This window comes from Furipterus horrens, unplaced genomic scaffold (genome assembly GCF_987537825.1).
Source record: "Furipterus horrens unplaced genomic scaffold, mFurHor1.1.pri manual_scaffold_12, whole genome shotgun sequence".
NCBI lineage: Eukaryota > Metazoa > Chordata > Mammalia > Chiroptera > Furipteridae > Furipterus > Furipterus horrens.
In genome coordinates this window covers 3,974,877-3,991,267 of record NW_028327182.1, presented here as the reverse complement: position 1 = coordinate 3,991,267, position 16,391 = coordinate 3,974,877, and the positions used below count along the sequence as shown (strand labels likewise).

General features: G+C 46.9%; 1 protein-coding gene across 1 annotated transcript in view; it reads right to left on the bottom strand.

Annotated features, from left to right (window-relative positions):
- CPB2 (carboxypeptidase B2) overlaps positions 1-15,113 on the bottom strand; it is a 30,402-nt gene extending 15,289 nt beyond the window's left edge. The window contains exons 1-5 of the mRNA XM_090258055.1: positions 14,979-15,113; positions 7,125-7,200; positions 5,010-5,134; positions 3,437-3,545; positions 264-365 (exon numbers count right to left, since the gene is read on the bottom strand). Coding sequence (XP_090114181.1) covers positions 264-365; positions 3,437-3,545; positions 5,010-5,134; positions 7,125-7,200; positions 14,979-15,052 — 486 coding nt within the window. The 5' untranslated portion in view covers positions 15,053-15,113. The remainder of the gene's footprint in view (positions 1-263; positions 366-3,436; positions 3,546-5,009; positions 5,135-7,124; positions 7,201-14,978) is intronic.
- Positions 15,114-16,391: the final 1,278 nt, after the last annotated feature.

The following is a 16,391-nucleotide window of genomic DNA, read 5'->3' as shown; positions in this document are numbered from 1 at the left end:
GAAAGTCACATGGGTTATGTATATCACGTGAAAGAGACAGAATTGGTGCTCAAACTGGGTGTCCACTCAGAGGCCAACACTGCCTTAGTTAAAGGGGAAAAAAATTAACCCTAAGTAGCCGAGTATTCAAAGGGAGGAACACTTGTAATACACATATTTCCAGAACTCAAAGAAAAAGAAAACACCCAGATTTTAACAAGCACCCCTGGAGAACGAGCACAGCCCCCGAAGGCCGAGGGTCAATGCCCCTCCCCGTAGCGTACCTTTAAAACATAAAGCGGGCGTTTCTCAGAGGAGGACCCGATGTGGATCTTTTCCACCATGTCGGGATGCTGCGCGGTTATGAAGTCTGTCCAAGCGTAGATCTGTCGAGGAAGGAAGACACCGTCAGTCACGGCGCAAGTTCAGAGCGTTCTCCTGAGTAGGGGAGCAGACAGCTTCTTCAAAGGAAGGGGGCGCCTCTAAACTCTCTGTCTGTAGAAAGAATGAGGAACTCAAATACCTCGGGCAGGAGGTTTCCTCCGATGTGTAGGAAAAATCAATAAGACTAAGGTTCTGTAAGGTGTGCAGGTTTAGGGAAAGGGTACCGAGAAACGTGTGACCAAGGAGGAAATGTTCATCTTTTACGTACGGCCCCTGAGAGCCGCTTCTAAAGGCTCCTCACATCGAATTCCTGCCTCTGTAGATAAAACCCTTTCTACCATTCATTCGCGAATTCACTTTTACATGGAACTTAAAAAAAATCCACTTCTCAAGAGTCACCCAAGGAAGCCCCAGACACTGTCTCTGCACACCATAAATGACGGGGCCACCGTTGCCCACCTGTGCTTTCACAGCAAGACCTGCGAAATGGCGGGGGACAGAGGTGAAAACAATCTGGGGAGAGAGAAAAATTCTCTGCCACCCTGAGAAGGACGTGGACTCTGGACCTGCCTCCTGGAGGGAAGTCCAGTGATATTGGTGACTTTGCCACGATTGTAGAGGAAGGACAAACAAAGACAGCCAGGCCTGATGTAGCAGGTGTTGCCTCATGGAACCTGACCATGCTCTCAGGGGCCATAATTAAACGTCTACACCCTCTGAGATGGGAATAACCAGCTGCTGCCCTTACTTCTGGAAACTTTTCTAGAGGTCATTTCTGACAGCAACCCCAGCTGGTGGGAGCTGGAGCAGCCTCGGCCCCTGGGAGCTCTTGTAGCAGTGCGCGGAGGGTGGGCAGGAGGGGTGCGTGGCTGTCCTGTGCTGGGGGACCGGCCTGCCACCAAGTTCCTATGCTGTCGCTCTCTGAGGCGCTGGGGACTCCGCCACAGGGATACCCTGAGGGCCCCTGCTCCCTGAGCTATTCTCCTAAGGAATGGATGATCTCAGAGAGGCCCTATACACAACTAGGTTGCATTCCAGGGATGCTCTGGGGGTTTCCGCCAACAGGGGAGGTTGGGGGGCGTGAAGGCTGCTTTCCAGCAAAAGTAATTTCGCAATCTGAATGCAGGCAATGAAGTGAACAGCCTTTGACTAACTCTTCTTTTGCCTTTTGGATTAGAAAGTGTTTTCTGGCCCTTTGTTTTTCTCCCTACAGAGGGTTCCTTAAGATTTCCTTGTAAGAGTCAATGACAGGACCCCTCCTGTCCAACTTGGGGTGAGGGTGGAAAGGGTGATTGGGGATGACGGGAAGGAGGCATTGGATGAGTTTTCTGAGAGAAAGATCACCGTGGGTCCTGAGAACCTTATAGAAAGGGTAGGGGGGTGGAAGGTGGGGGAGGTCCCAAACACCTTCTGGAATGTCATGGTTATGAATTAAATTGTGTCCCCCTCCCCCCACTCAGAGGCTGAAGCCTGTAACTCGCAGAACCTTAGAACGTGACAGTATCTAGAGATGGGGCCTTTCCGTGGGTAATTCAGTTAACACGAGGCTGTTGGTGTGGTGTCCTTAGAAGAAGTAGAGACTGAGGCCTACAGGGGCACCCGGGAGGGGCGCACACCGAGAAAAGGCCACGTGGGGACGTGGGGAGAAGGCAGCGGTCTGCAGGTCAAGGAGCGAGGCCGCAGGAGAAACCAGCCCTGTCGCTACCCCGTGACCTCGGACTTCCAGCCCCCAGAACGCCGAGAGAACGCAGTTCTGCTGTCTAGCGGCACTTAGTTGGGGCTAGTACAGTCGAGTACTGACACTGTAAGGCAAGCTAGTACCGTTGGGTACTCCACCCGTCCCCCCTTATGTGTTTCCAACTCTTTCCTGAGGATAGGGTAAGAAAAACTAGCACTTTTAAACAAAATAATTAAAATATATTTTTAAAAATGCTTCTGTTTAAGGTATCCCTCCTCCTCCCATTGAACTCAACCCAGCAGTGACATATTTACCTTCCCCACTCCCACCTGGCCTCTCAGCCCTGGGCATCGAGCTTGCTTAAGCGGAGCTGGTGACAGAGGCCGGAGGGGTGGGTGGGGGGGGGTTGGCTAGTGTAGGTAAAGCAGAGGCCGCTGGGAGGGGTAAGGGAGGGGCTGCCGCTTTCAGATGCCCCCTCCATCATCCAGGCGCATTGATTCTAGAAGCAGACTGAGTTCTGGTTCGAGTAACAGAAAAGGAACAGACGCTTTTGAAGATTAAATAGAATATTGATTTTTTTGTGACTTAAGTCTTCGTTGTTTTGAAAACATGGAGATAGTCCTTAATAGTTTCTGGGCACCTATCCAAAAAATGATTTTTTAGAAGTATTTATATTAAGCCATGTGGCCGCCTACTCCTATGAAAGAATGAAAGGTACTGAGGGACTTCTATTCCGTGGAGTACGCTATGTAGAAAAGAAAGCCCTCCAAGGGATTCACCCGTTCAGCTGACACATATGGGGAAATGGCTCTTAGCGTGTTCTGTGAGAGCTTCCTGACGTCACCTGAACATCTTCCTCAGGTTCCCTCTAGAAGAATTGGAACCTGTCGGTACTGAAAGGAAAAAAATCCATTTCTATAAGATTAAAACACAGATATTCTTATTCTTATTCTTATTCTCATTCATTTAATAGGTTCCTCCTCAGGAGACTATAATGGACTTATTTATAGTACGCTAAATGTAAGTTAATAGAGTTATTTAATTTATTTAATTCACTGACATGAATTAAGGTGGCCGTTATTCAGTAAGAGAAGAACCAGGGTTATAGTCCACAGAGACATGATGAGTCGGACTGTTAATTTTTTGTGGCAGTTTCAATAAAAAGGCCCTGTTTTTTATTTCCTGCTGTTGCCTAGCAGCGAGAGATCCCTTGGCTGTGGACACGCCTGTTCCCTAATTACCCTGCCACCTTCCCGGGCAGATATCTACAAAAGGATGAATTACCCCCGTTTAACCTCTTCCACCAACGATGATACGTTCATAATTTCCCATCGTTGCCACGGAAGCGCTGGTTAAATGAAAATAGTAGTTCTGGAGAGAAGTGGGCGGGCTTACTTCATCTAGGGAGTGATAGTTTTCATAGTAGGAGTAGGGGGCCCGGGGTCGGAAGCTGTCGTTGAAGGTCTGCTGGTGGATGAGATCTTCCACGTCTTCCATCAAGACCCTAGAGGAGGACACAGAGGGTGAGCTGGTTTCTGGAAGGGGCGCTGATTTTCCCTGTTGCCGCCACAGCGGATGTACGCTAGGGAAAAAAATTGCTAAGAAATCTAAAAGTTCTTCCCGCTGGACGCAACCCCGCCTGACGTTGTGGTCAGCTGAAATTCACACACCCTTCAGTAGCGTCCATGTGGGCGCTGGGGAGAGGGTGACCCCTACATGGTCCGTTTTTCACGGCCCCCGAAATCTCACCCTTCCCCCACTATTATTCACACTTCTCGACCATGCTTGTTCGTGTCTTTCACGTGAACACAGAGGTAAGTGGGCGATTTTGTTCAGTTCGGAGTAATCCTGTTTTTTTCTATTTTCAGTTACAAACCAAGGAGAAGAACTTCCTTTCTTTCCTGCGTTTCATTGTGACAGCTGCTGACCTTTACCAGGAGTTCCTCATAACGAAAGATGATCAACCTCTAGAGAAATGGAGGCCCAGGAAAAAGGAGGGTCTGGGAAATTCGTCTTATTTCATGTGTCCTGAGAACTGCCACACTGTCGATTAGCCAAACCTTTTAACTGAATTAAGCCATGTCGTTGCCTGAGATGAGCAAGCTGAAAGGTGGCTCTCATTTTACTAAGGTTTCTTTACTTTTATTTCGGCCAATCGATGAAAGCCAAGGCATGGACAGCAGAAAGGTCTGGAATCAGCTCCTAGCCCTGCCATGTTCTAGCAGACCGACCTTGAGAAACTCATTTGCAAGTTTGAAAAACTTTTTCACCTGCGTAATGAGGAGAGTATTTTCCTCCCAGGGTTTAATAAGAATTCAATGGAACACTGTATAAAAAAGCTCGGCCCAGTTCCTAGAAGGCAGTAAACACCTACCGGAACACTATTAGTAGTTATCATAGAGTGCTCTCCAAAAGCTATCCGCAAAGACGGGGAGGACCGCATGTTGCGTGTGGACAGCGGGTACAGAGAGCAGATGTCCGACCCCGGCCTCCAGGAGGAAGAGGGCGTGGACCCTGAGCGGGAATTGCATTGATACACTCGAATCAAGAGCCAGACGTTCAGAAACATTGCTGACCTCGTGAAGGAAGCAAAATCCTCTGTACCAGCTGCTTTTTCAAGACATACCACAGCGTCTACTAAAGGGAACGACAGTTTTGCTCCCAAGTCTGGGCAGAGAGGAGAGGAACGATAAAAAGGAGGGAATTAGGAGGAGCTATAAGAAACTGCACAGATCATTGAGTCGAATGGTCATTTTGAGGTCAGGGGGTGAGGGGTGAGAGGTTAAATCACTTGTCTGAGGTCATCGAACCCACCCCTGGGGCTTTAAGGCCAGTCCGTTCCAGAGATTTCATGTTGCCCTGTTTAATGTAAGCACTTATTTTTCCGGGAAGCAATTATACCACGTGCTAATCTAATGCATCATGGGTGCTTACGATCACCATTTAATCAATATTGAACAATGCCTACCTGAATTGAATTCTGCTCTCACGGAAATGCGCTTTCACATTGATGACATCAGACGCATTCACGAATAGATGGGCTTCCTGTCCCTTCGTGATGAACTCGGCGGTGACTGGCTGCCAGAGCACCACCTGCAGTTTCAAGGGGAAGACGTGATAAAAGAGGAACAGTTGACATGTCATTCTCATCTGTAGCTGCAGTCATAAAGCACGTGTAAGGGAAATAGAAAGAGACTTCCTGGTCGCTGGCCCTCGTTCGTACCCATGATGTGACAACATTGGTTTTGTGGGGACCTTGTTTCATCCTTCTCTGGGACTTCAGCTGCTAAAGAGGGCCTGGTCCCCCGCAGGTCGTCGTCGGCAGCCGTCCGTCTCGAGAGATGATGGTGTAGCTTCTTAAGAGTCTATCTGCACCGCCGAGAATGGCTGTGCAGTCCAACTCGGGAGTGACACGGTATCTGTCTCCTCCCGTGTTGAATCGACATCTTGTGATGACGCTGAAGCTACAGAGCCTGGGCAGGGTGATATGGAGGGTCTGCTGTTGCCCATGCAGCAGACCCCCCCTCTCTTCGCAGCTGAAGGGTCCAAGGGAAAGACGGAGTCAATACAGCTTGGCTTCAGGTGCGCCGCAGGAGTTGCCGGTGTTGACTACAACGTCAAACCGCCTTAGGGACTCCGGCTCCGGATTTTCTGTCGGGGTTTACTCCCTTACCTTTCCCCTGAAGAGGTATGCCGCAAGGCAGCGGAGGTTTTTTGGAGTCAGAGTTTTCCTTCTCTGATGTGCCCTGACTGGAAGATCGAACCAGCGACACTTAGCTCGCAGGCCGACGCTCAATCCACTGAGCCAAACCAGCCAGGTACTCAGTAAATATTTGATAAGACAATGAATGAGTGGGTGAATGGATAGATTCATGGCCCAACTGTATAAAACTGGAAGTGTCTGCCAGATGTTCAGAAGAGAAATGAAATTTTGTCAAGAGAGTTGATTAAAAGGTGATTTTCTTGATGTCATCAGCATGTCAGTGTTCCTATTCTTTAATCTCATTATGTACTTTGGACAATGCTACCCACAATTATTTACATTTTTTTCCTATTTTACTACACTTTTCTCCAAGCACTTCCACACACATTTCCTTTGATCATCGCAGAAACAGTTTGATACAGACCAGGCAAGCGCCATCATTTTCAGATGAAGAAATTAAGGCTCATAACGGACTTGTCTCAAATCACACACTGAGGAATGGCAGACCAAGAACTGAATCCTCGGTCTCTGATGCTTCCTCTGGTGGTAGGTCCTCTGCCCATGATATGTTGGCTGTGAAAATCCACCGTTCAACTCTGCTGTTGGGAGAAACCTAGTTGTCTGACCTCCCCAGCTGTTCCTGCTCATGACCACGGAGGCTGAGGCCCTGCCGCCAGCCCGTGATCAAGCACGTGGGCGTATTAGTGTGGGTCCATTCCCTCTAGAAGGGAAGTTCCTCTTATGTGGCTCACCACTGGTCCCCCAAATCTTCACTGAAACTCCCTTTATTCTAGAGGTTCTTCATACACAAGCTTCCTTTCTGCACAGGTGCCAGGTGTGAGGTGCATTATGGTTGCAGGTGCCTCCTCCCTCCCCTTTATCCTTCACAAGCGTCTCCCCTAGGAAATCTCTTGAATCTTTAATCTGATCTAACTGACGCACATGGCCTCATTGATTTTCTCCCATGATATTCTGTAAATCTCTTCCGTTCTCCACACCGCAGGCATTCTGGGCGATGGGTGCCAGGCATGAACATCTTAATAACTTTTCCCTGGTGTTTTGGGTGTTTACTTCTTGGTCAAAAACCACTGCCTTATAAGCGAAGTCCTGTTGGGCTTCTGTGATTGTAGCATGTTTGTAAGTCCGCACACACTTTGAAGCCCGAGACACTATCATGCAGTTGGCTGAAAAGCTAATAGCACAAATGAAGAAGGTTTGATTTTGGAAACCAGCCGACCCACGTGACATGGGAAGAGGAAGAAGGCTGGAAGAAGAGGGTTTATAGCAGCTCATGTAAGTTAGACACACATAGGAGACAACACGGAACATACTACTTACACACAATGAAACCGCTATGCAAATAAGCGAGGGGAAAATTACCTCGTACGTTGCAGTAAGGTTCTGCAGAATTTGCACTTGTGTAGAGGTTTTGGGAAGAGCAGACAAGACCTGGCCACTGGGGAAAAACACAACAGGATTTTGACGTTAAATAAAAAGTAAAACTGAGATAATAAATTATACTGGGCGGGGCTTGGAGATAACTATAAAAAGGAAACACGCCTAAAATGTTAAAAGGAAAGAGGGTCTTGCTACAGATGAAACGTAGTGTTAAAAAAAGAACGCACGCCCGATCCTTCTTTCTGCTCCGAGGCAGCCGCAGCATCAGCAGCTCTCTTCAGCGGCGGCCCGTCTGCAGAGCGCTCAGTTTTTTCTTACTGTGCGTGTGTGTTGACTCTAAAAATGAAATGTTTGGTGCGTAAGGAATATTTATGCTAACACTGGCTTAGTACATCATAAAATTAACGCCTGTGAAGCCATTACCCCACTTAAGAAACCCAACTTTATCGGTTCCAAGTTCCTCCACCCCTGCTTCCCAGCCCCATCCCCAACAGTCTGTTACCCCCAATTTTACGTAGCTCCTTCCCTTGCTTTTCTTTGTAGAATGGATTCGTAAGCACATGCATGAGCTTCTGTATATGTGGATTCCTAAAATACCCTTAGAGTTGCTTGATTTAACTCTATTAAATGGTATACAAAATGCCTTTTTCTGTATCTCATTTTTTCACTCAACATTGTAGTTTCAAAATTATCATTTGTGTTGAGGTATCCAGTCATAGTTCATATTTGCAAGAATTTGTCTTCAAGGGGCATTGCTGTTTCTTTGGGGCATGCACCATTTTAATTTCATGAGACAGTGTCAAATTATTTTTCAAACTTTTTGTATCCATTTGTATTCTCACCAGTAGTGGAAGAGATTTCCCATAGCTCCTCCCTGCTGTCTGTCTGACTTTAACTTTTCCAATCTAACAGTTGTGAAATGGAATCTTGAGATTTTCATTTTAACTTTCTGACTTATTAATGAAGTATGGTTGTTGCCATTAGATTATTTTGTGGCAATTAGCTAGTGTAATTTCTTCTGATAGTCAGACACTAATCTTTTTTCAGTTACATGTATTGAAAACAACATCTACCAGTTTGTCATTTCTCTCTGATATACTTTTATCCATTATTTCCTCTGGGTTGCTGCTTTGTTTGTGTGCTGAGGACTCCTTCCCAATTCCTGGGTCATATTCTCCTATATTTCTTTCATCTTTCTCATTTAAGTTTTTAATCCATTTGAAAATTATTTGAGTACCATGTAAAGAAGGAATTTAGTTCTTTTTTTCCATTCTTAACATCACGGATTAATCATTGCTACTCTCCCCAGGGATCAGCTATGCGAGTTCTGCCTTGTGTACGTTTTCCTACATTTTTACAGAGACAGTGCTGACTGGCCACACCGTTGCCTCCTTCCGGGCACAGAAAGGCCGCGTTTCCCCGCCTCCCGTGGGGTCGCACCCCACCTGTGCCTGAGTTCCCCACTGAGGGGATGTGCGATGCTGAGCCCTGCGCGCAGCCAGGAAGCACAGGTGGGACTCTCCGCGCGCTCCTGTGCCCTTTTTATCCTGTCGCTAGAAGCAAAAATCTCCAAGATACGGAGCTGTAAAATGAAGCAGCCCAGATCTCCAAGTGGCAGGAGAGCCTCAGGAAGAGGCCTGAGACCTGCATGGATTGGTGACATGAATGAGGAAACCCTCACCTACACAGTGTGGCCTCTTTCTCGGCTCCCTGCGATGGCCCCTTGGTTTACCTGCCGAGCCTCGGGGCCAGTATCACCCCTCTTGGTGAGCCCAGCCTCAGAGCCACTCTGAACCCCTGCAGGGCAAGCTCCTGCTTCTCCTCCTCCTCGCCTAGTTCTTTTTAAAGATCCTCTTGGTTTGATCCTTTGCTTTTCCACATAAATTTTAAAAATCAGCTTCTTATGTTCCATGACGAGTTTTGGATTTTGATTAGAATTTTATTGAACTATATGTAGGCCAACAATTTGGGGAGAACTGACATCCGAACGTTCTGAGTCTGCATGTCAGTCAAGACAGTAGACTTGTCTGCTCGTCTAGGCCTTGGTTAATAGCCTTCAACAAATCTTCATAATTTTATCCATAAAGACGTGCATTTTTATCATGTTTCTTCTAGCATGTTTTTCTTGTGTAATGGGTAACTTTTAATACCAATTCTTGCTGAGGTATAGGAATGATACTGATTTTCTATCCAGCTGCCTTGGTAATTTGGATCATTTTAATGTGTATATATATATATATATATATATTCTTTGCAAGCAGTCATTACAAAGACACACACTAAGTTTTGATTCTTCCATTTCAGTGCTTACAGAGCTTTTTTCTCCTTTCTTTTTTTGTGTCTTACTGTAGTGGCTGGGACCTGCAGTGCAGGGTTAAACAGAAGCGGAAATAAAATACATGATTAATAACTTTTAAGGAAAACTTTGGAATGTTTCACCATGAGCATGCTTGATGTAGGGTTTTAGTTGGTGCTTCTTAACAGGCTAGAGAAGTTTCCTTTTACTCTGAGTTTTATCATAAATGAATGTGGATTTCATCATATGTTTTTAATAAGGAGAGTGTAGGGGTTTTCTGGCTTAATCCTTGAATGTAGTAAATTACACTGATAATTTTTTAAATTCAACATTTGGTTTAATTTTTCTTTTTACCTTTACTTTGTCATATTTCTTTCTGCTTTGCAATACAGGGCCTTGAGGGATGCTTAGTGATTCTTGGAAAACACAGGTCATGCATCAGTGTGACTCAACACGGATTCATATTATTTTCACATCCCACTTAAACAGAAAGGAAAGAATTTCTTCGTAAATTTTCTCATACTTGCCAGTGAGGCAGACTTGGATAAAGAGAGAATGGGAGCAGTGAGGTGAAAAATTGCAGATATGTGTGGAATCTGATAACAGCAAAGTATTCTCAGTTTTCTCATATACCTGTAAGTAACTCTTTTATTTAAACAAGAATTAAGCTACATTGGTGCCATTTGCTGGGGGTGGGGGGGCAGGTATGATGTAACTTACAGAGGTTTTTCTCTTATTTTTAGACAAATATTGCTCTTGAAATGTGAGGATAAATGTTTTTTAAATCAGAAAGAAAATCTTGGGCTCTTGCTTTAGTTAAGACTAATCTTGGACTTTGATTTCAGTCAAGATGGAGAAATACAGATCAAGTTTACTCTCCTGCCTGAAATAACTAAAAAGCTGAACTGTATACACACACACACACACACACACACACACACACACACAATGCACTTAATAAATTGAATATCAGCAACGAATGTACCGTTTTATCCTGGATTGGAGCCCGAAACAGAAAAAAGGACATTCGTGGAAAAACTGGAGAGATCCAAATAAAGTCTGGAGTTTAGCTAATAGTAATGTACAGTGTTGGTGTCTTTTGGTGTTAAGTTTTGACAAATATACCGTGGTAATGTACGACGCTAACATTAGGGGAAACCAGGGAAAGAGTATACAGAAACTTTCTGTAATATCTTTGCAACTTTTCTATAAATCTAAAAATATTGCAAAAATTTCACTTAAAAAAAGACAGGTAGCAGGAGCCCTGGAAGCACAAAGGAAGCACTGACAATTTCTGCTTGTCATTCTTGGTGGGGGACTGAGGAGCTCTGCCGGGGAAGTGGCGGACCTGTCATTGCTGCCAAGCGCAGGGTAAACGGTAGGTAAACAGCAACGAGTTTAGAAACTTCTGTGGCTTCTTCTAGAGAAGGTTTTGAGCGCATGCTGAGAAAGTTGGTCCTTATTTTGCGGGCAGTTAGGAGTTAGGAAGTGACATCATCGGACCTGTGGTTTATAAGCACAGCTGACAATAGGGGAGCAGATGCTTCTATTTTGGAAAGCCTGGTTAACAAATTTTAAATTCCGGAAATAAGCCTTTGGAGACGTGATTCTCCGAGGATGGAAAGCGTGGCTCTCAGAATCAAGAAAGTGGGAAATTGTATGTCAATCCCTGGTGCAGGGTTCACATAAAGCATTCACCCGGTGCTTACAGGTTAGTCTTGGGACATTATTATAGGAGTATTCATAGTAACAACAGCTGGAAACCGTATGGATGCTTATCAGTAACAGAACATTCTAGATTGTTTTCTAGCCATGATAATGAGATAGACTTCAAATAGTTAACTTGGAGGAGGCTACATGGTCTATTAAAGGGGAGAAGCAAGAAGCACATGGAGAACTCTATAAAACAGTATCCCATTTTTATAAAAAAAAAAAAGAGAAAGGAAAATTATCTCTGTTAAAAGCAGGTGGAAACTCATGAATAAATAAATGAACGTGGCTGTTGAAAGATTGGGTAGATGAGGGGAGGGAGAACAAATAAGATTATTTTTAAAAGGAAAGTATCATTCTGACAGGAGTGATATAAAATTACACATGGGCATATGCACATCTAGAGAGAAATGCATGAAAGAATGATCACAAAATGTTAACGATGTTTCCTCAGGGTGATAACATTTTACTGCTTTTCTCCCTAATCTTATGCTTTTCCATACTATTTCCTTTTTATAACCCAAAAGGTCTCTTGTTGTATTGAGTCAGGAAAAATACTATCAGAAAGTTACTCTGACTAAGACAAAACTGTCACCAAGCCGCTCATGACGCTGGTGACCCTGTCCCCAGCGCGTCCTTATTACTCTCAAACATCCTCCAAGCCCGTCCGCGGAGCAGAGACACCGGTGGGTTTTCTAGCCTTTCCTAATGTTGTCATTCTAGCACGCCCTGTTCTGGGCACTTTCTGATCCCTCTTTGCACCATCTGCCCCAAGAGCTGTGACATTTCTAGCTGACTTCTTGCAGGCCATTGTTTTCTCCAAGCTTCCAAAACCCAGGTAGCGCCCCCTCTTGAGGATCTAACTGGAAGGCTACATCTTGTGTCATGGGTGAGGGCACCTCCTTAGGACTTCGGTCTCTTTCCTGTATTCCCACACGTGGCACGCCCACAGCCAGGTTACATCGCGACTTGCCCCTGGAGGTTGGTGGGGACATGGGAGCAGATCCTCGGGGCTGAGAGTGGGAAATGACATTGCAGAAATGAGGTCCCCAATAGCAACAGCGGTGACAAGATTGCTACACCATCGACGCCAGGTGGCAGTGCTTCGCCACCAGTTAACAAATTGGGCGCAATTGTTGGGATGAGCGGCAAGGTCAGAGTGGTCACCAGAGAGGGACATGACCTTCAGCAGGCCACAGTTAACAAGAGCAAGGCGTTCTTAGGGGCAAGAGACACGGGCAGCCAACAAAGGTCTCGCTCAAGCTTTACGACGAAAAGGCATCAAGAATGGATTACGGGCAAGGCTAAGGACAGCTATCCCAGTCCGCTGCCCAGTTCCCGACCTGGGCCAGTTCTTAGACCCAGAATCGCTTGCCTGGTGAGCAGTCAGGTCCCCACCAGAAAGGACCCTCCAGCAGGATCTATGACCATGACTTCCTCAGTTCTTTCCCAGGGGGACCTGTGGCATTTTACTCGGAAACTCTGCACTCTGGGGGGTTGGGGGATCCTTCAGCATTTTGAGGTCTTTAGGATTCAGGGCCCAAGCTGACATTGAAACGCGGAGATCTGGAGTTCTTGTCTAAGTCCAGCGCATAGTGGACACACTGGGTCCATGGGTTACCCCATGATCGTTTCTCTGGTCCCCAAAGGCAGACTTGAAATGGACATACTTGGTATTTGGCAGAACCCCCACCTTGGTTCCTTGCCTACAGAGTAAAAGTTCTCATAGTGGGAAAAACCCAAAGGGGAAACTGACTCCTCCTCTACCCCAGCCAAGAGAGCAACACTTACAAAAAAAGGAATCTGGGAGGAAATGGCAGATATGAGTTCCACCCTTAAAGACATAAAGAGGCAGTGATGGGGTTCCCATCAAACGCACTTTGAATTCACCAGTCAGCTCCTAGAGGGTGACGTGAACAATCAGACTCCGCCAGGCAGGACCCCCATTTGCACTGGCTGTGCTCAGGGTGGCGTCTGCTGAGCAGAGTCTCCGGGGCATGAGACTCCGCTGCAGAGCCGCTCTCTGAAAGAAAAGCATCAGAGACGCTTCACGCCTCCTCGGGACAGACACCAGGAGAGACGGACAGCCCTGCTTCCACTTCGGTGAGCTTTCCCACTAGCTGTAATGACATCGGCTACAGGCAGCCGGCTTGTGTGAGCGGCTCAGGCTGCCACGCCTTGCCAATGGTTGTCTTCCCAAGGAGCTCGGTTCTCTCTGTGACAGATGGCGGTCTGTAGGGGGGCCCACGAAGCCCTGCCACCAGCTGTGACAATGCCTGTGCGGTGCTGGCGCTGAGGCCATGGTTAGACCGTGACCCCGGATCCCTGACTCCGGCCTCTCTCCACCCTGCATTCCCGACGGATTGACTTTTCCCAGACGCGCAAACCCAACACCCCTTCACACGGACTCTCCCCCTCATTTCCACATTTTTTATAGGCGATGGTGTGCTCTATGCTCATTGTTTGATTTTGGGTGAATGATTTCTTCTTCCTGTGGCTCAGCTTCCTCCTCAGGGAGGTGGCAACAGAGATCCCTGGAGGGTAGGATCGCAGGCATTTAAGGTCACGGTCCTGGGTGCCTCGCCCGGCGAGCAGGACAGCGCAGGTGCTCAGTGACCGCTCACTGCTCCTCCCCTTGTGTTGATGATAGTGTCACCGTCTGTGACACCAGACTGGCACATTGTATCCATTTTCCCGCTTCCCTGTGCCTTACCCTTAGTGAAAGCCAACCACCAGGTAATGGGATATGAGACCTGGCCGGGACCTTAGAAAGCATCACCATCTAACTTACTCATCACCCGCAGAGACAGAAGTCACTGATTTGTCTAGCAATCTGACTCCCTTGTCACTTCAATGGCAGCCATGATTTGGTGGGGGACTTTGTTGCTTAGCAACTGAGAAGCATCTTGAGCAGAAAGGAATCGATCAAGGGCAGGCAGACCCGTGGGGAAATGCAAACGCAGCTTCGAGCTCACCAGGAAAGCCCGACCGGCTTAAATGCCCTTTACGACTCAGAAAAAAGCTTCTGATAGACCTTTCCCCATCCCCGCTCTCTTTGCCACTCACTGACATGGGGAGAGGAAGCTGTCTCAGGAGAAACGGGAGAAGAAAGGGATCACAGAAGCCAAACCAAGGAAATGGAAGTTCAAGTGAAGCAATACCAGTTTTTAAAAACTTGAACCCTGGCTCCTGAATCCATGACAATATTGGCTACTGAATCGATGACAACATCATACACAGTCATGAACTGTTTTCGCCGCATGTTATATGTGCTAGAGCATGTGTTCATGTGTGTTCTTTTAAATGACTTATGGTAGAAAATCCTAAAGGGATCACTCTGCTAAGCCAAGCGAGAACTAGCTGTGTTCATGTAGCTGTTCCCGTAACCCAGCTCTTCTTGCTATATTTCCTGCTGAACACTCACACACAACCCAGCCTGCTGTTTGATGCCTTCGCCCTCTTCTCCCTCCTGTGTCTCATGCATAAGAAAATAAATGACCTGTAATTAAAATACTTTACATGTGTTAGGGGGTAAATAATCACTTCTTATGAAGTTTCTTTTTCTTTAATCTTTGGGGACCCTGAATATACATGTCATCTAGGGTCCTCCGGATCATAAAACCAGAGCCGGAAAAGAAAAAAAGACAGGCCCGACGTCCCGTGAGACACTTAGACCGAAACCCATGACTTGGGAGGGCCACGCGGAAAGGTCCGGAAAGAGCTGAACTTCCGTCTGTTCCCTGTGCTTCCCAATCCACGGCACTGACCGGAACCCGTGGGGGCAAGCGAGCGGGGGAGGGCCCGCCACCCTCGAGGGCCCGCTGCGTTACCTCTGAAACGCGAAGACATGCTGCCCGCAGAAGAAGACAGCGGCCACCAGAACTCCAAAGCTACAAACCTTCATCCCCACTGTGATGTGCAGAAAAGCAAAGCTCTCCAAAGACGAGGCCCTGAGAGCTGCTTACGTAAGAGCCTTCTTTACACGCCGGTTAAACTGTAACGGCCTGGCTGGCTCCCCTCATGGCTGTGATCGATCGATTCAGCTCGCACCACGTCTGCTCCCAGAGAGAAAGCAGGACGCGAGTTGTTGGTCTTTGTTGTGACTACCTAGAAAATAGGTAGCTTCTCAGGGAGGACGAGGCCAGGAACGAAAGGAGAGCAATGTAGCAGGAACGCAGGACCGCGTAGGACTGTCGGGGAGCCACGGCCATAGAGCACTGAGTAACGGACCGTGAGCCATGCCGGGGGGGCGGGTCTCAATGGGGTCCTGAACATCTCTTCCCTTGCCTCCGTCTTCTTCAACATTTTAAAACATTAATTAATTAATTTGTTTTTGTTTATTTATTTTTAGAGAGAGGGGGAAGGAGAAAGAGAGGGAGAGAAACATCACTGCGTGGTTGCCTCTCACTCGCACCCCCAACTGGGGACCTGACGTGCAACCTAGTCATGTGCCCTGACTGGGAATCGAACCAGCGACACTTGGTTCGCAGGCCGTCGCGCAATCCACTGAGCCACAGCAGCCAGGGGCTCAACATTTTTGACTTGGATAAAAACATAGAAGGTGACTTTCTCAAATGTGTGGCTAATACAAGGATGAGACGGAGCGATTGTACGGAGGATGACGGAAACTTCATTCAGAGAGATTTTTCTTTGTCCGTCTGAAATGAGGGACTCACCTCTAAGAGGACAGAAATACCGTGTGTGGGGGGGCCTCTTTGGAGGGCTGAATACATCAGATTGCTTTGAATCATGTTTATTTAGGGAGGATCACCCTATCTAATAGCCACTGTCTAAATCAAGGTCCATGCAGTATAAGCCCTGAAATTTCTTCTTTATAATGCAAGTACCTGACTTCAGCTTTGATGGCCAAGGCATCCACTTCAAAGAGACAACCTCAACAGGCAAACGCAGGCTGAAGCGAAGAGCTAGGCCACCTACTGAGACACCTTTGTTCTGGAGATCTTGGGTAATTTCAATAACTGACCATGTGGGCTCCTTGTGTTCTCGCTTCCTGTGCTTAAATCTCCGCTCTTATGTTTTAAATTTACCAATGAAGAGCTGGCCTGAGGGTTCTGGGCAAGGTGTCTGTGCAGGTAAGTGCTGAGCCTGCCTCCTCCCATGACCCCATCAAAATTACAACTAAACTATAGAAGAATCACCCTGGAAACCGTCTGAAAACTAGCTGCACAGAACTCCTATAACTGAGGATATGAAGAAGCCATGTAGAGACAGGTGGGGGGGAT